At 31.8% G+C, this 20,599-nt stretch overlaps 1 protein-coding gene across 2 annotated transcripts; it reads left to right on the plus strand.

The window, feature by feature from the left end:
- Nucleotides 1-1,834: 1,834 nt before the first annotated feature.
- LOC105320598 (platelet endothelial aggregation receptor 1) lies at nucleotides 1,835-18,413 on the plus strand. 2 transcript variants are annotated; one of them, XM_034463300.2, is made up of 10 exons: nucleotides 1,839-2,098; nucleotides 3,913-4,146; nucleotides 6,709-6,963; nucleotides 8,857-8,964; nucleotides 9,265-9,402; nucleotides 12,414-12,551; nucleotides 13,197-13,334; nucleotides 16,104-16,244; nucleotides 16,362-16,467; nucleotides 16,590-18,408. In XM_034463300.2, exons 1-10 carry the CDS (start codon nucleotides 2,014-2,016, stop codon nucleotides 16,762-16,764), a joined length of 1,518 nt encoding a protein of 505 aa, XP_034319191.2. In that variant the 5' UTR covers nucleotides 1,839-2,013; the 3' UTR covers nucleotides 16,765-18,408. The 2 variants fall into 2 exon arrangements, with proteins under 2 accessions (XP_034319193.2, XP_034319191.2); XM_034463302.2 differs by lacking the exon at nucleotides 13,197-13,334 and having other exon boundaries at nucleotides 1,835-2,098; nucleotides 16,590-18,413.
- Nucleotides 18,414-20,599: the final 2,186 nt, after the last annotated feature.

Consider the following 20,599-nt stretch of genomic DNA (forward strand, 5'->3'; position numbering starts at 1 on the left):
TGTTCCTCCGTTTTGTCAAGCGTGTCCCGCAAACTGGTCTCAATGTCACCTGTCCCTATAAAATCCCACCGATGCCACAAAATTTGTAACGAGTTTTACAGTTAATGTAAACGAAGAGTAAAATGGCACTTGCCAAGTGCCTCTATGATGTACGGAAAAGTGTTTTTTTTTTTTAAATATACAAATATACGTAAACCACTGCCTTGTGGTTATATATATATATATATATATATATATATATATATATATATATATATATATATATATATATATATATATATATATATATATATAAAGCACATATAAATTCACTTTTGTTGGAGCTCCACCTTCCGCCCCGACCGAGGCTTGAGCTCACGACCTCTGGAACCCATTCTCCTAGCAGTGAGCGGCCACTGCGCACCCCACTCGGCCATCTAGGCAGGACAACAATCTTGCTTTCGATGACGAACGGAACATAGCGCACTGGATGCGCACTGCATAGGCGCTTGAGATACAAGTGGAATACAGTTAAACGGCAATTTGAGAGGATCGGAACGATACACATTGCATAGATACATGTACACACATACATAATAAGCACAGGTGGAGCTCCAAGAAAAGTGAATTTATATATATATATATATATATATATATATATATATATATATATATATATATATATATATATATATATATATATATAAGCCACTGCCTTGTGGCTATTTTAATGGTTGCCAATTACCTGGCAAGGCTACTTGTCGCTCAGCCCTATGGTAATACAAGTTGGTCAATCGATCTGGCTATTCCACTTGGTCTATCTATTTCACACTCTGAATAGAACATATCTAAACAACTTTAATCTAGTACTAAAGTTTCAACATACAGAACTCACAGCTGTGATATTCCACTATACATTAATTCGCACTAGGGAATACTTCACGTATGAGTCTCATATACAGATCATACATGAACAACCGAGTAATAGTGACACCGTCTGGCTCTTAAATCAAATGTATTATATCTCAAATGGGTGTTTAAGGCCAGCCAAACATACTTTTATAAGTCTATCTGACTAATAAGAAACTACAATAACTGTTTTTGTTGTTTTGTTTTTATACAATAAATGTAATTGAATAACTCTTTTAATCAGTTGACATTTTACTTACACTATTTACCATAATTATTGATAATAAAAATACAAACAAGGGGAGATAACTCTTTCAGCCGTTTCAATGTTAAATAATTCATTAGAAGCAGGTAATATGTCATCCCCAGTTGTTAAACATGTTTTATTTGATTGTTTTTATAGAAATATGTTAGGATTTGCTTGGTACATTTAAATCTTAGTCGTCTTTACTTTAAAAAAAAATCATTTTAAATAACCGCTTGTCTGGAAGATGTACACCTTCGACTAAAAGTACTTCAATATCATTATTCAAATTGATAGGAATTTTTAGTTTAAACAAATTTTGTTAAACATTTAATCCGTTTAAAAAGATGAAATTATATTAGACTATAGTATTTACAATAATAACATAATTTATGTAATTCACTTCAAAATATGAGTCGTGTATTGTGTAATGGCATTTGAACTATGAATTGTATGTACAAATCTATTTATTAGTATATACTTTAAACCTGCACTATGAATTGTAAGATACTATATTAACATTCTTTCAAAGTTACATGCACTTGTAGTAGGCAGTCTGTATTTAAATACTTTTTTATTTAAACATATTCCTCTTAAAAAAAAATTTTAAACAGGAAAACCTACTTAAAACAGTTGTTGATTTTGGTGAATATATAAATAAATGCAGCTTTCTACTGTCGTAAAAACATCTTTGTTACATGGGTTTTGTCATATACTTATATACATTTTTTTACTCTGTCCGCTGGTCGATAGCGCTGTGGCTGAGCTCAAACCTATTGTACTTTGATTCATACTATTTCATGTCGTTTTAAATAAGCAAAGTGTTAAGTACTATTGACGCTCTGAGTGTCAAGATTCTGAAACATTCCGGTATCATTAAGATGATTTTATTAAATTATCAGTCGTTTTTTAATAATGCGATGCTGGTCTTGTGTTACAGTTTCGTCAATTTGTGCCAAGCGTATGGTAAGTTGTATTTTATACTTTCTTTTTATATATATTTTGGTGAATGATTATCATAAGGATTATTGACGATTTCAAACATTTGTCAACGTACAAGTATTCTATTTTTTATGATGAGATCATTGCATTAAACAAAACACACATATAATATATTGCTTAACTATTTACACAATTTCAGTACTTTATGACTTCAATGACCTACTTTTTGAGTTTATGGACATTACATAATTTTTGAAAATGTAAAAAAAACCCCCCCCAAAAATACACCATGATTTATTTTTTCTTAATTGCGAAAATAATTCAATTTGCTAAACTCTTTCACATATGAAATACAGTTTACGAATAACAGTGACATTAAATAAATACAAAGTATTCGGTTTTTATTCAAAATGTTTATAGATATTCCAGTCCGAATTTCCTCTATCAGTTTTCAAATCCCTACCCATAACACAAAACTGAATGGTGATAACGCTTAAACATTTATAGTATTAAACTAATATAATGACTTTTTTCTGCTGGCATAAAATTTATTTGAGGTCAATGATCAAAATTTTGAGATATGGTGTCTTTTATCATTTTTAGGCATTTTCCAATATTTTTGTAGTGTGTAACGCACGATTATCTAAACGAAAAAGCGAGATAAAAACAACAGAAAAATATTCAAAATTAAGTTGACTAACAAATCAAATCTTAATTTTTAATTTTATAGTACTACCAAAAAGATTTCAGTGGAAATAAAATTCTGAAAAATTTACTCAAACCCTGAGTAAACAACGTCCTTAACAAAAACAAATATGTCTGTCTAGTATAAAACGAAAAACAGTTCATTGAATTTTGAAACAAGAGTTATAAACTCAATCCCCCATTTCTTCGATATATAGCCGAATATCAAGTACTTGATGGAATTTCATGCGCATTGTATATGTGCTACAAATGCATAGTTTTGTTTTTAAAACACTTTACTGATAAGAAAACCCCCCAAAAAAATAAAATCAAAAACCAATATCACATCAGTCAAATTAAATGTGACCTGATACATGCCATGTCATTGTCCTGTGCCTAATCAACAATTAAAGAATAATGATTATTAAAACTAACGCCTTGCGATAATTTACAGATGTGATAACATTTTTGATTATACAAACATTTAATCCAATAAATAACTGATTAGAAAAAACACAAACTGCTCTCTTCAAGTTCATGTCTGCCTTAGTACTTTTAATAAACAAAATGATTTGATCTAGAACAAAAATCACCAGGGACACCGGTGGAACAAAGTGTACATGCAACTAACGGACCAACAGTGTCTTTAAAAAAAACTGTTATTTTCGTTCATAGCCCAATACTGCCGCGTTATGAAAAAAAGGTTTTGAATTGGATTTTTTTCACTTTATAACGAATAATCGACAAAATAAATTTAAGTCGATGATCGTTGTGACCCAGCGATAGTCGAGTACTCGAATACTCGTTGTCATTCTTTAAAAAAATCAATAGATTTGACAAACATAACTCTCTGTGTAGTTATTTGGTATAGGGGAAGCTTCTTCTTTGACGCTGTTACAATGTACATGTATGATTATTGTTTATTTTCGTAATGGTGCTGTTTTAGAACCGCTGGCAAACGACCAGGAGTTTGCTTTTAGCAATGCCTGGCTAAAAATGATTTTTTTTAAACCTTTAAAAAATAAAATAATTAAAATATATGAATCAGTGTTTTTAAGAAGTAAATTTTGTTATAATCTCGATCTATAGTCATTGTAAGTCTTTGACTGATATAACAAAAATACGTTCATTTTTTTTATAATCCTGCTTTACAGAAAACATTGCACTTAACAAACCTGCTTACCAAAAAAACCAATATGAGAAAGGGAATAATACTTTCGACGCTAGCAATGCAGTGGATGGACTTAAATCAAACCTACATTGGAGTGGAGGTCAATGTGCTGTATCAACTACAAACGAAGAAACCGCCACCTGGTGGGTTGACCTCGGCAGTATCAACAGCATTCATCACATTACACTTTATTATAGGACAGAAAACAAAAAGTGGGGTAAAATGCAACCTATTTGTTTTGTTTTTCAATGTGTATACATCTTTTAAAAGGGAAAAATGTTAAAGCATGAGATGTTTTAGTGCTAATATGTTTATAAGTTAAAACTAGAAGCTGTCATAAGACAGTAATACCAAAACAAAAGAGTTTGACAATAAATAGCACTCTCTTGTTCCTGTGTTAATCAAGAGAAGAGTACATGCAATTCCCGATGCTATTTAAATTTATAATTTAAACTTTCAAGACCGAATAAGGGTTAAACTGTTAAAAATGTAAATTCATCAATAATCTTAACAATTCATGTCATAGAACGTATGGAATATATGATTATAACAAAGAAAATTAAATTACCCCCACCCCCAATAGAAAAAAAGTCTAACGGTGTTGGAGGGGCGGAGCATGCAATTCGCTTTTGTATGCCAACATTATCATGTCTGAATATTTAAAGAGGGGAAGAGAGGTGGGGATCCCACCCAACCGACCTCCCCCCCCCCACCTCTTTCCTACAATATTGACCATATCGTAAAATTTCCACACAAAAAAACTCGGGCACCCCCCCCCCCCCTCTCCCGAGTCTTTAATTTATTTTGACATGATCAGCAGATATTACAAAAAAGGAGGAATGTTGAAATGATCCCAAAGCATTTCCTTCCTGGGGTCATCTTAACCCCTGTGGAACTGAAAATGACTAAGCATCTTGGAAACCATTGCGCTCATAACTCTTACTTCTATATTCATTTTCTTTCTGTGTTATGTCGGATAACATGTTATGTTGTATTGGCCATATGGGATGGTTCTCCCCCTATGAAACAGAAACTAACCAATAACTTGAAAATGTTTAGATCACTACCACTTAACCATGTATGTTATTGGGATTTGTTTGTATTATGATGCATCAAATGGTGTTATATATAAGTACAGGACCCACAGAGTTGACTTTATAATAACCCCATTTACATATATATTACGTATTTTGTTTACCTTAACGATTAATAAGCAATTTACAAAATCTTGATGAACAGCAAGAAAAAAATACCAACCAAGGATGAGTTTGCCAGTGTTAGAATGTAAGAGGGAATTTTGAATTCTTGGAACCAGATTTGATTTAAGGGGGATATAACATGATATGTTTAACCATTGTTAACAAGTTTAACTTGAATATAAGTTAGTGTTCTCTGGGGAGACACAAAAAAAAACCCATAAACTTTTCATCATATTTCAAAATATTATTTGACAATTACATGTATTTAATATGTAAATGCTATTTTGTTTTCGAAAAACAGTTTTTTAAATAAGTTTTTATAATATGTTTAGACCACAACTCATATTTTAACCTTAATAGATCATTTCAGTTTTGTAAATGTAAGGTAAGGGGTTTTTTTTTATTTAAAAAAATAACGTCATTTTTTACAGTTTAAGAAGGGATAAACGTTCTGCTACTATTAGACTACAAGAATAAAACCAAAACTCTAAAAACCGCATTGCACATCTATAGGACAATCCCTGATGATGCGACTATTCATTAAATCATAAGAGTAACAATTGGAATTCCGGGGGGGGGGGGGGGGTTTGGAGTGAAAAACCTCAATTTTTTACTACTATTGACTCTGTGGATAAAACTAAAATTTTTAAAACTTTATTGTACGTCTATAGGACAGTCCCTACCATATCATAAGAGATGACATAGCTACTGCATGGATTGTAAGTGGAGTTCTGGGACTATGTATTTTTTTTTTTTGCAAAGAAAACCCGTCAGTTTTTGTTCCCCACCGTCCCCAGTGATAAAAAAAATCTGATTACAGATCCTGTCACCCCCAAACACATTCTAACAAATCATTTGGCTTCTGCAAAAAATGTTGAAGACTTTTTTAAAGCTGACCTTATAAAAAAAAAAGTACGTCATTTTCCAGCCATTAAATGCCCCCCAGGACAAAATAGAAATTTCCAAAAAAAAATTGCGCATGTATAGAACATCCAGAAAGATATATCAAGAGATAATATGTCTACTGTTGAACATGTAAGAGGAGTTCAGGGAACCAGGGTTTTTGTGGGAAACACGTCATTTCTTACCTTTTACATTTATTTGACCCCCAGGACAACCAGGGATTTTTTACAACCTTTATGCAAAACAACATGGCACTCCAAGAGTTCAGTTTGCTGGTTTTTAAGATGTTACAGCAGTTTGAGAAAGTAAATCGTGACGGACGGACGGACCAGGGTAGCAATAATATACCCGAGCTGCCTTAAGAAACGTGCGGGTATAATAATTTCAACTTAATAGTGTATGTCTTCCAACCATAATTTAGGTCCTTTCATGGACTAGAATTAAGACAACAATTTGTTGCATCGGAAACAATGAGGTCAAAAGAGTTCATGGGATTTCAAATCCATATACATTTAGTATGTAAAAAACTTAACATGTCTTTTTTTATTCATGTAAATAGTTACGACTTTAAATTCAACAGAAATCTAAAAAATTATGAAAACTTCGCAGCACGTAAAAAAAGGCTTGTTATACGGTACTTTCTCACCCTTTTTATTGATAACTGTTATTATGCATAGATTACAGAAACAACGCAACTTCAAGCTTCCTTGGATTTTCATTGTATGTCTCCAACACAACAAATAGATTACAAGGAACTTTGTGTTTCAAAGATGATTACTTCAATAGAAGCACCATACCTGCAGTATTCAACACTACTTGTCAAGAACAAGAGCAATATGTCATCTACTACAACGAGAGACTACAGGGGGTTACCTATCCTAGCGATTATAATGAGTATGCTGAGAATGATCTTTGTGAAGTAGAGGTGTATGGTAAGGACACCTTACTTATTTCATTTAAGCATTGAATGCTCAAGTTTTTATGTCGTCGGTCCTATAAAACACTAGAGCGGTGCACACAAATTGAATACCGCGTAAGCGAGGTATTCAATTTGTCTGCAACGCCTTGGTGTTTTGTAGGACCGACGACATAATTAATAAATATAGATATATGCATAGAATAAATAAGATGTAAAAAAACACATATACATAATATGCCTAAATAAGCATTCAATGTATAAACATATTCATTTTAATTTGTATGAAGTATTTGTGTATCGTCGCTTTAATGCCCCTTTACATAAATATATACTGTAAAACGAGAAAATTTGACGCATACGTATTTTAGCGCAAACGCAAGTGCCAGTACATTAGCGCAATTATATTTTAGCGCATGCATCTTTTCTTTAAAAAAAAAAATGTTGATGTTTGATAAGCGATCACGCCTAAAATTTAGTTTTTTGTTCACTCGTAAACACAACGACTATGATTTCTATCTCGCATGCACGGTAAACTGTCGTTGAGAACAATACACTTACTTTTGTGTAAATTGTCAGTAGATAGCTAGAAAATTTCATGTATTGGCGATGATGTGTAATTTTTGTTGGTAAACAAATTCGAGTTATCGGATTTTGAATTTAACGTGTCGACTTAGATAACACTAGTCGTTACAGTATATATATATATATATACGCTCTTCAGTCAGGGATATAAAATAGACATGGAAGAGCCTTATTAACCTGTAATTTAGTTTGCTTCCGCGACAAAAAATATAGTGCTAAAATCTTTGTAGAGAAAAATCTGTTTCATTAACGAGTAGATATGATTTAATGATTATTTCTAATAAGTACATATCAAATTGGTTATGTAAGTTTGAACGTTTCATTTTATCTTACAAAAATAAATATGCTCAAAACGCGTGATGACGTCTATATTTGTGCTCATGGCGCATAGATAGGCCAAGTGTATTCAAAGAAAATTGAATGCCGTTGATTTGCAATAATAACATAACGGGAAATATAAACTGAGTGGAAATATTTGTTTTTGAACGCAGGATTCACGATGTAGTGTCTTGAAATGTCTATTTTGAAATCAATATTGAGGCAAATACACAGTTTAATTATAATCTAATTATGATCTTTATTTAAGTCAAAAATATATTTAAAGTAAATCCACCCTCCTGTGACGTCATACATTTTACATAAACCATGAATTCATTAAAATTATTGCAAGTATAATTGTAATTTCTATGTTATCATAGGTGCACATCAAAAACTCAAATCATTGTTTACTTGGAGATATTTAATAAGCGTGTTTCATCCTTATATTTGACAAAATTCAATAATGACAACGGGAAATAACTCTTTTCTACTTTTCTCTAAGTGATATATCTAAATGCTATAATTTTTCTAATGTAAACAATTTTTTTTCTTTTTTTTAAATTTATTTTAGTTTTCTGGCAAAGTAAGCAATAAAATTAAAATAGACAAACAAGTATCCATCCACTTATATTTAATTTTTAAACAAAAAAAGTGTGATTTTCAGATGATAATTTCAGCCTTTGGTTTTTATTAAATGAGATCTTAAATAATATGGATAAATATATATTTTATTTATTTTTTGATGAAATTCAAGTCCAATAAGTTAAAAAAAGTTAAGTTTTTAACTTTGAACCCATGATTTTATAGGTACGGAGTTACCTTAAAGGTTAAAACCTTATGAAGCCTGATAAATACGCCAATTAAAGTGTTTACTTCCCGTTTCGATATCTTAATACTTTTTTAAAGTAAGTGGTCATTCTTAATGCCAGGCAAACAGCCATGCACTTTTTTTTGTTTACATAGTGTGTAAAATGTTTAATTCATATAATGTATATATTTTGTAAAGGTTGTCCCATCCGCGGATCTTACTTTGGGAACTGCCTTGTGTCAAATACAATGACATGTCAATGTTCCAAATGTAAACCTGGATTCTTTGGTCGTCGATGTGAATTTGGTAAATATTGTATCGTTTGATTTCTATCACTGTCAATCGTTGATATACATATATTTTTTACATTATTAATAAGGACACTTTTTACCGTTTGTTATTTTAATTGACAAAGGTAATGACAACTACCTGATTAAAACAAGCAGACTACAAATGCATTATAAAGAAGATTAAAATTAACTAATAAGATTTGCTTAAGACGAACAGTTTTCTTTGAGTAAGATAAATCATATTGCTTATGATGTCCTGTTTGTTTTTAATTCGTCTTTAATTTGTCTTTGAAGAACTTTATTCATTTATACTTAGAATGTGATGTTGGTCATTATGGATACAACTGTAATGAGACATGTGGTCACTGTATTGATAAACTACAATGCTTTCATGTGGAAGGAACTTGTCTAAGTGGATGTAAAGCAGGATATTCTGGACAAGCGTGCAAAAAAGGTATCTGCCAATTTCATTTGTATATTATATATGATCTTTATTACACAGATAAAACGCCAATATAAGGTGTTTTAGATAGATATATATATATATATATATATATATATATATATATATATATATATATATATATATATATATATATATATATAACACAAAATCAGCATGAAATATTGTATGTCTTGCTGTTCTTAAAAGATGCCTACGTTTATGTGTTAAACGTCGGATAATTACACTGATAAAGTAATTTAATAATGGTCGATGCAGTTAATGATATTTAACACTGATTCGAAATTCATGAAGTGTAGCGTGTGAAACTGTCACATGTCACAAAAGTTGTTAACTTGATTCCTAAAGTCAAGCAGTGGTTCTCTACTTTTTCTGACGGTATGTATCTACACACATGAACAAAAAATCGTTTTCAATTTTTAAATACTGTGGAATCATTAGAATTCGTTGAGGCCGAATTTTCGTGGTATTCGTGGGTAAGCCTTCCCCTAAATTTAAATCATCAAAGAATTTTTTTTTAGAAACAGTTATCTTTGTTACTGAAAGAGTAACCAACGCATCAACAAAATTACATTCCCGCAAATTAACAAAAAAGTCACAATCTAGGAAAATTGGCCCCACAAATTTAGATTATTCCACAGTAAATTATTTTATTTTTCATTACACGACACAACAGATTATAGTGATATAAAACAGGTCATTTATATCTTGCAAAATCCGAAAATATCCAAAAATCCGTTACAAGCACACTACTACACGCATTTTCAACATCAGAAAAACTTTATATAGTTGTTCTTAATCATATTTTGTTAAATTATGCGCCATATTTTCTACATGTATTAAAAACCTAGAATATAACTGTTACCTGAATCTGTTTGGGGAAAAAAAGAAACAAATACAATGATGTATCTCATTTTTATTATATATAAAAATTAAGTAAAAAATTATCGCCTCAGTTATTTAATGATTAATTTTTTTTCTCGTAATGATTCATCATTGGTGTGATAACGATCAAGTTTTAGGTTATATATATATATATATATATATATATATATATAAAAAGCACTAAAAATGGCGAACGGCACGAACAATAGAAATTGTCAAATTTTCGGGACAACCAGTCCCTTCTTCAGGACCAAAAAATAAATTACATGAGTACAAAACAAAGAAAACAAAATCTAAAGCTACTACTAAACTACTTAAGAAACTATAAAAAAGAACAGCTACATTATAAACATTTGTTCACATTCTTAAAGAAGGTGTTGCTACTGTCGCCGGTCGCTCTAAAGTAATCAATCGACTGCCAACTTCACGCCTGATTAAGTTAATTAGCTAATTAAAATTGGCGTCCGAGTTATCTAATGAAAATTTGAACCCCCGTAGTTAACTCGTACGGCACTTATGATATAGACTCGAATTTTGATTAAAAAGAGATAAAATTCAATGAAAATAAATAAATAAAATTGAAAAAAAATGATTTACAAATAAAAGGTAGTAAAGAAACCAAAAAAAATGAATGGAAGAGGCGCAGTTGACAGATTTCATGAAATTAGTATGTGGGTGTCAGGTGATGTATGGCTATGAGACGTTCATTTTAGTGAAGTCCATTTGTTTGTTCATGCCATCAGGTCTGAATGATTTGAGTCTGTGCATCCAGAACTTTTCCTTGCTCTTCCTCTCCGCGTCTGTCCAATGAGGATTATGGTCAATAACCAATACTGTCATGTCTTCCCATTTGTGGCCACTTGTATTAAAATGTTCTCCGACGGGCTCCTTGACTTTTTTTGTCTTTATGGTAGAGCGGTGGTTGTTGATCCTTCTGCGGAGGTCACCTGTTTCACCGACGTATTGCTTAGAGCAGACTTTGCAACTGATGAGATAGATGCAGTTGTCTGTGCGACAAGAAGTGTTGCCAAATATCTTGTAGGTGCGACCTGTGATGGGGCTTTTAAAACTGTCCGCGTTGGTGCTGTGTTTGCACAACAGGCATCTGGTATCGGAACATGTTTTAAAACCACCATTTGGCAACGGGTTGTCTAATCTTGCCCTCACTACGATGTCCTTTAAGTTCCTCGGGCGTTTAAATGCAGCCATTGGTGGATCCTTGAAAAGATCCGCCATTCTTTCGTTAGTGTAAAGAATGGGCAGATTATTTTTAAGGATGGTGTTGAGGTTCTTAAGGGCGGGGTGATATGTAGTGACAAGTGGAACCCTGCTTTTGTCTGTTTTCTCTTTGTATTGTAAAAGGGTTTTCCTGTCTTTTGTAGTAATCTCATCAATTGCGGATTGAACTGTGTGGGCTTTATAGCCTCGATTACACAGATGGGATTTTAATATTCTGCTCTGTTCTTCAAAGATCTCATTAGAAGAACAGATTCGTCTGATTCGGGTAGTTAATCCTTTAGGAATTCCTCTAAAAGTATGGGGAGGGTGGCAACTCGATGGCTTGAGGTAGAGGTGAGAATCAGTGGGTTTGGTATGGAGACTGAATTTTATTTCACCATCTTCCAAGGTGGATGTAGTATCCAAAAATACATTTTTGGAACTAGATATGTCCACTGTGAATTTAATCGAATTGTGGAAGGAGTTGGCAAAGGTGATGAAGTCATTTAGGCAGTCTCGGTTTTCGACCCATTTCATCTCAATATCATCAATGAACCGCAACCAGCTCAAAGGTTTGAAAGGAGCTCTGAGAAGCAGGTTGCGTTCCAATCTTCCCATAAATATATTGGCGTAAGAGGGGGCCATTTTGGTGCCCATAGCTGTACCACTTATTTGTATGTAATGTTCGCCATTAAACATGAAATTGTTCAGCTTGAGAACATGTTCAAGGAGCTTGAGTAGAGATTCCGTTGACGGCTGCTGAATCGTTCTACTGTCCCATACATATATATATATATATATATATATATATATATATATATATATATATATATATATATATATATATATATATATATATATATATATATATATATATATTCTTTTTTCTATCTTATCAGATTGCATTGTAAGTCAATATGGATACAACTGTAATGAAACATGTGGTCATTGTAAGGATCCGATACAATGTTCTTCTGTGACCGGAACCTGTCTCACCGGATGTAATGCCGGATATGTTGGACGATTGTGCAAAGAAGGTGATTAGAAAATAAAAATAAACGGCGTTCTGCCATTCTATTTAGTCAACCAAAGGTAACTGAAAACTTGGTTAAACTTTAATGAATGGCATTTTCCTGCCACGAAGTCAGGCTTTCAAACTTTTCTGTTGATTGAATGCCAGATCATCATCGGTTAACATATTTATTCATTATAGATTGAGGTTAATCTACCTTTATATGTAATACAACGTACTTAAAAAAACACAAAGCAATGATTTAAAAAAAACAAGCATTCTGAGAGTATTGCATAAGCAATACACGTCCCCTACCAGTTTGTGGAAATTGTGAAAACAATGCACTGTTATGCAGAATATGAAAAAAATGATTTTCTCGAAAATATGTCAACCAGACGCTACAAAAGTGTAAACTTGATCTGTAGTTTGACATTTTGAAGCTGTTCAGCCAAATTTCATATTATTCCTCAAACGCATTAAGAAAAAAAAGTGTGGAAAACTGAAGAGGGACAACAAACAGACGGACGGACAGACCGACGGACGGACGGACGGACGGACTGACGGACGTGGAGGAAAGCTATAGTCCGCTCCGGTGAAAACCGGTAGGGGACTAATAATGCATTACATTTAAAACAGGGTTTTGTGTTTTTTTGGTTAATTGTGGTTTTAGAATGTGTGTTCGGTCATTATGGATACAACTGTAATGAAACATGTGGTCATTGTAAGGATCCGATACAATGTTCTACTGTGAGCGGAACCTGTCTCACCGGATGTAACGCCGGATATGTTGGACGTTTATGTAAAGAAGGTGGGTGGTTTGTTTGTTTATTAATTTATTGCAATAAAAACAGATGTCATCTGGTTCTGTTTCTTTAACCAAAAAATTATTTGAAGTTTTCTCTAAAATACGGAAAAAATATGTCTTATATTATTTCAATTTAATTTCAATTGAAATTATTTAGATTAATAAAACCATGAACTATTTTATTGTATGTAAACCAATTTATTTATTGACATGGGGCCACATCGTTCACCTGAGCAACAATGACTTCATATGGGCTTTCAAAGAATAGTGTGTCATATGGTTCCTCGGTAGAATAAGCAAAAAAAAAAAAGCCATAAAATATCAAAATTGTACGCATGATCTTTGACATTGTACCTTTATGAAATACCATTTTTACCGACAATAAGATCCAATGCAATATATTTAACTAATTTTTAGGTAGGGGTTCACGGTTACTCTCCGGTTCTCTTTATTTTACCCCCCACCCCCACCCCCCAAACGACTTTATAAAGAGATTAAAATACATGAGAGCATATAGGTACATATTCTCCCTCAGTTGCTTACAATTTATTGTGTTTTATTTCTAAAAAAAAAAAAAATCCTATATATGAAAGAAGAAAATTGTACCTCAATTTTTGAATCAAAAACATTCAAAAATTTAATTGTGTCTTCCCCATTAATGATTGTCGTTAACCTGGCATGAATTCATTTTATATGACGTTTCAACCTTCCTCACTTGACTGATGAATAAACTATAAACAATGTTGTCAAATGATCATTCTAATCAATGTATTGACAGACATATCGCTCCATTGTACTAAGGCCCATTCATTATTTTCATCTTCATTAAAACAGAACCAATGGCTACATACGAAGATGCTATTCCGCTGCAATATTTTTTGAAGAACACGATAATGCTTTTATCTTCATAATAATAATGTGTCAGAGCTATGACAACTGTTTAATAGACTTCGTTTTTATTTACTTGTGTTAAAAAAATTATCAAAATTGGTGTAGATTTTATATATATAATTCATATAAGAAGGGGCACCAAAAAGTTGTTATTGCATATAATCCTTTTAGCAAGATATGATATTTCTAATGATTAACCAAAATTTCAGCGTCAATCGTAGAATTATAAGAAAGATACAGACCTTGGTTTGATTCATGTTTTTGTCCAAATGAATTTATTACATTCATTTTAAGATTCTTAAAATTGGGATTTCCTATTCAGCATTTAAAATATAAACAAAGCATGACCTCATCTCTTTGTACAAACATAGCATTGATACGTAAATATTTGAGAGTAAATGTATAACTGGGGTAAATATTGAGTTCATTCCTTATTATTTAATTTTATGTAATTCACTGTACAAATTGAGTCTGTTTTACGTTTAAAAATGATATTAATATGTTCAAAATTCAAACGTTACATCAAGCGGATTAGTACGTTTTTGACGTTTGTGCATTGTGACGTGTCATGTGACGTGCAAACCAGCTTATACAAATTTAAAATATTTTTATTATCCAATCAAATGCCGTGTTACAACCAGAATTAAATTATTCCAAAATGCAGGCGATAGTTCCCCTCAAGTTATACGGCATAATTAACGAAAATGAAATAAAAAAAATCAAAACAAGCTAAAACCACCGTCAAAAGTGAACAAGTCAACGCATTGAAATATTAACTTTCTATAACTTCACAAAATCGGCACAAATATATTATTCACATTTCATATATTCCCTTCGCACGTAAACTGTTGCACAACATGCAAATTCATCTTTGTCAGTTTGACACGTTTTCGTGCGTCAGACATTGTTGCCTGGTTTTCAATAGGATAGTGTTAAAGTAGTCCTAGACATGTGTCGAATCTACACTTTTGGCGAAGGAAAATTTGCTATTTTAAACTTATTAGTGTTTTATACGAAGCTGAAATGATACAATCGACTGAAATTAAGATGCATTTGAACATCTGAATAATAATATTGGAAAAAATAACTGAAAAAAAAGTTAGACGCGAAATAGAAAATTGGTACAGCGCGAGACATATGGCCCGGACTACTTTTACGCGGTCCCGTTTTCGATATACAAAATAACGAATCCGGTTATAAACTGATCGACCCCCATTCTTTCTTCATTACCATCTTAGTACGTTACTCAAATTTGACACAGAATTAGCACATGGTCTTTGCAATTCATATTTTTCCTTCCATAAGGATTATTTATTATTTATAAGGCTAAATAATGATGAATTTGACTCAGTAGTTTTTGAGAAGAAGATTTTTACAATTGCACTTATCCCCTTTTTCTACAGTTTTGAGGTTTTTCCCAGCTTTGAATAAAGATCAGACATTCATTTCTGCAATTTTTATTTGTCTTACCATAAGGGTGTTTCGTGCCAAATTCGGATGAAGTTGTTTGATCAGCTGTTTTAGAGAAGAAGTTCAAAATGCAAAGTTTACAGACGGACGGACGAACGGACAGAAAGACGAACAACTGAAAAAATGTGATCAGAAAAGCTCACTTGTGCTAAAAAAAATAAGGGAGCTAAAAACGAAATTTGATTTGTAGTTGTTTTAAATACAAAGGGGTCGAACAAAATTATCATATAGTTTTAAAACTTAAGGAAACTCGATGGTTAACAAATTAATCGTTCTCGTTATCATCATCCGGAATATTACCAAAAGCTTTTTTTCTTTTGAATAATTTGTTTTTACCGATCCCACTTTAATTTCTTTAAATCTTTATATCAGAAAAAATGTATTAAAAAGCAGGTTTTTATATGATTGCAGTATGTGTGTTTGGATACTATGGACATGGATGTATTAAGGAATGCAGCAAATTTTGTAACAGATCACGTGACTGTAACCCTGTGTCTGGTTTTTGTAATGGCGGATGTAGAAACGGAAAGAAAGGGAGTTATTGTCAAGAGGGTAGGTACATTTATCTATTAGGTGTATTCTAAATATTCAATATAAATACCTGTATGAAAAGATTGATTACACATATTTTATTTTACGTTTTAATCGTTGAGACTCCATGCATTACAGATCGTAGCTTAAGTGGCAGAACAATAGAGTTTTATTGTTTTATTGGTGCCCTTGGCCTCTCGACCATCGTCATTGTAGTACTCATCATCTGCATTATCTTGAAAAGGTAAACCCTGATATTAAAGCATAGACATTTTTACGAAATATGTTGTGATGTTACACATTGATATATGTGTTTATACATTTTGTAAGTATTTTAATTATATTGTTTTAATCAATCATCACAAGGAGAAACAACAAACACCAAGAAAGAGGCCATGAACAATTAAGAAATACAGTCGACATTCCCGTTGCTTACCACGCTGGAGGTGCCTGTGGTGAATACATAGAATTTAGGGAAGGAAATACTGATAATCCATATGATAGAATCCACGAAAGGTCAAATGTAAGATATAACAAATGAAAATCTTCTGAATACAATATGTTTTTACATTTGCTAATAGATATACTAATCCAGTAAATGACTGTTTTACAAGCCGATTAATTTGCGATATTGAATTAAGATAATAATGTTTTGGTACATTAGCTTTTAACTCTAAACTAGAGCTAAATTATTGATCAAAATCATTAAAATTTCTCTGATAAGATAAAGCAAATGTGATGTGTTAGTACATTGCTCAATAAGAACAGAATGATCAACAGAGAGTCTAAGAAGACAACTATTTTCTGTGTGATTTTTTAAATTTTGCTTTTTGTTGCATTTTTTGTACTCAAGATTGATTATTTTAAAGACATTTCTGGGGTCTAAGTCTAAATCTGGACTGATCAGGTGATAATTATTTTTTTTATAATTACTTTGATAAGAAGAATTTTCATAGTATTAAAACTGTAAAAATTTGCATTTAACAAGTTTACAAATCAGGAAGATCATATTTAAGCATCATCATATATCCATATCTTTATATCAAGATCACATAGACCTTCTTTCCCTTTTTTAGATTTAGTTCCTATAAAAGGTCATTTTACAACTTTCTGGGTTTTTTAAATACACATGGAAGCACATGACAATGAGATTGGTCCGTTGATGCATCTTAGATCTTAGGTATGAGGTCCAATTAAGTAGGCCTTTTTATGTATTGTTTAATATATTGTCAAATCTTGGAATATATGAGAGTTTACAAAATTTTTGAATATGTTTCTATTTAAACATCTCGAGATACAATGATGCACGAACTTTTGTGTACTAGGTGAACGAAAAGCCCCATGGTCCTCTTTTTTTTTTTTTTTTTTATAAAAGTTTAATAGTTTCTAATTATTCTCGTTTATTTTTTTTTTAATTGTTAAACCCTCTTCAACAAGGTGCACTAAGGTCGAGCACGTTTTTAAATTTATATATAAATCAATATCAACAAACACATAAACAAAAAAAAATGTTGCATAAGTTTATCGTTAATCGTTAAAGATTAGTTTTCTTTCAACTCATAACGGACAGGATTTAAACAATAATTCTATGTTTGCGGGGTTTTTTCTGTTGTAATTCTTATAATTTGTGGCAATGCAAACAAATGTATAAGTTCTGACATAAATTATATTTTGTGTTATTGTACTGATCGAGCTCTAAATGTTGACTGTTAGCGTTTTTTATAGAATAGTATTTGGATCATGCAGTGTATTATGTTATTGTGGCTAGTTTTATGTTTTGAACTTATTGGGAATGAATTATACATCCCCAATCTTATATGTGAATATAATCGTTATATTATTTTTTTTTTTCTAAGTAAAAAAAGAGAACATTCAACTCATATCTTATTCATCAAATATACATCGTTTGTGTACAGCATGTAAAGCACCATTCAATGGCAATAAATTTTAATTGTAATTAATTGTCAATCTTCACGCAGTATCACATCATTTTGTAAAATTATTTTAACACTATTAATTTTATTTTAGTTTACTTTATGCCAAATGTTACTATTAATATTTGTTGTTGTTTTGATGTGTTTTGTCTTTGCTTTTTGGGGTTTTTTTTCTTCAAGCAAAGTGCATGTAGTAGTACTTTTTTAAATAGCAAACAAATGATTAATCTGTTTTAATACGTTTTTTGTCATACTTATATTTTCTTGAATTAAATTTTATATTGTACTGTTTTTTGACAATAAGTAATAAAGAAATGTTTTGTTCATGAACAGGAGGTCCTTTTTTTAATTATTATAACTTATAAATAGCACTCATACTCCTTTTATTAGCATTTAAGTAATAGATGGATAGTATATTGCACTTTTTCAACGTATATACTTCCAAAAAAGCCAGCGTTTGAAAATATGCCAGCCATCGCAAAAGCGAAACCCAAAAACATGAATAAACGAGTTGTATATTAAGAATCAAAGTTGTCGATTTGAGGAAAGAAATAATGTAAGGAAATCTGAAAAAAAAAATTCAGAGTTATAGTAAGGTAGTCTGCTTGGAAAGGGAAGATCTTAATAAAACAATAAAAAAAACAGATTGAAAACAAAAACCATTTTATAATGATAAAACATATTAAATATACAGTATCAGTCGTGATGCATTTTGACTCTTTAGTTCAGTTTTGTTTTTAGTTTCCTGTTTGTAGTTAATATACGCGCTTGAAATCGCGAAATATCATTTACATGTATATAAACATATTTGAAAAAAAGGTCTACGATATATAGGCAAGTGAATTTATAAAGCATGAAAATTTTATTCAGTTATTTGAGGAAGCAATTTGTTATTTGTTTTAATATACAGTGCCAGTCGTAATGTATGTTGACTCTTTAATCTAGTTTGGTGTAGATAAGGATGAGTTTTTTTTTAACCAGGCAGTCCTCAGTTTCCTGTTTGCAATTCATATTTGTCAAAATAAATCGACGTTTTGTAACCAAAAAAAATTGATTTTCATTATCATAGTCAGAACCATAACTATCATCGATAACGGTGAACTCATCTGTTAAGGTGTCATTATTAATTCCACATGAATTTTTAGTTTGAGTAGCTAATGAATTGTTGCTTACAACATATCCATGCACACAAAATTCCTCGCGCTGTGTGAGCCTCAAATGTGACTGACATCAACGAAAGTAATATAGAACCTATATACTAATGTTGTATAAACTTTATTTACTAAAGTTTGCGATATAAAATAGTGAGAAACTTGCGTTGAATTTATGTAACCGCAATGTTGAAACCGAAATCGGAAGTTACTATTGTCATGAAATATTGAAAATGAAAGCAGACATAAATTAAAACAAAAGCGAGAATAGGTTGACGTCACCGGATGTTCGCTTTGATATGCGCACATCCACCTACGTGAACTCTTGGCGCGAAATAAAATGAGAAAAAATGGCGACCAAGTAGTTAACCAAACAAACACGTGCAAATGTCAAAAATTAGAAAATTCTACAAAGGACACAAATACATAGTAATATGGTTTGAACGAATCAATTAATGATAGACAAATATAGAATGTTTGAATTGTTACTATGAACATGTCTATACTTGTCCAGACGATATATCACCACCGTGTTTACAGAAACACGAGTGACAAATGTCTACAAGACGACAAAGACAAATATCACTAACCTAACATGTAATATAGCTGAATATCTCCTACGGAATTAAACAACACACTGCTATCAAAGAAATGATTACACGAAATAAAAAAATAAACACTTAAAGAAAGTGGCCAAAAATATATGCACACAAATGCCAAATATACCAGTCCCGAATGTTGGATTCTCGTGCTTCGGCGTTATAGATAAATATCGCCCGGACACGACAAAGTAACCAATAAATATTCAAACACTGACCCTGTACTATTCAACATGAAAGCGGTAAAATGGATTTACCGGCGACGCCAATTGTCGTGTAACCGAGTTTATGAAAAACAAGGTACGCAAATGATATGGCTGGCGTCCTACCTGATATAGGCGACAGCTATATGAATCTGCATTAGACCAGGATCAGAGGTCATTTCAGAGGGGCCAAAAGAGGGGGCATAGGACAATAATACAATTTAAAACCGTATTTCACTACAGTACTAAGTATGATTTAGCTAAATCTTACAGGCACTAAAAAGACGTCATTTTTTCATTATGACATCACTAATGTGCGCTTAACATGGCATGCTCGTTCAACTGCGTTACAATATGATGTTTTATGAGTATTTTTCGTTGAAATTAGACACTTTCTAATGCGACAACAACTTTTATAGTTCACATGCAGGCTCATATTTTATTTATATTTATTTATACAGTTGAAATGGTGTTGGTTGTCACATGTGA

The sequence above is a fragment of the Magallana gigas genome, chromosome 1 (assembly GCF_963853765.1).
Source record: "Magallana gigas chromosome 1, xbMagGiga1.1, whole genome shotgun sequence".
In the NCBI taxonomy this organism is placed as follows: domain Eukaryota; kingdom Metazoa; phylum Mollusca; class Bivalvia; order Ostreida; family Ostreidae; genus Magallana; species Magallana gigas.

What these genes read in the sequence shown, in the direction of transcription:
- LOC105320598 (XM_034463300.2), top strand. Translation starts at nt 2,014, where the DNA reads ATGATTTTATTAAATTATCAGTCGTTTTTTAATAATGCGATGCTGGTC. An exon ending in TGGACAAGCGTGCAAAAAAG is followed by an intron (nt 9,403 to 12,413) that starts GTATCTGCCAAT and finishes CTATCTTATCAG; the next exon opens with ATTGCATTGTAAGTCAATAT. An exon ending in TGGACGTTTATGTAAAGAAG is followed by an intron (nt 13,335 to 16,103) that starts GTGGGTGGTTTG and finishes ATATGATTGCAG; the next exon opens with TATGTGTGTTTGGATACTAT.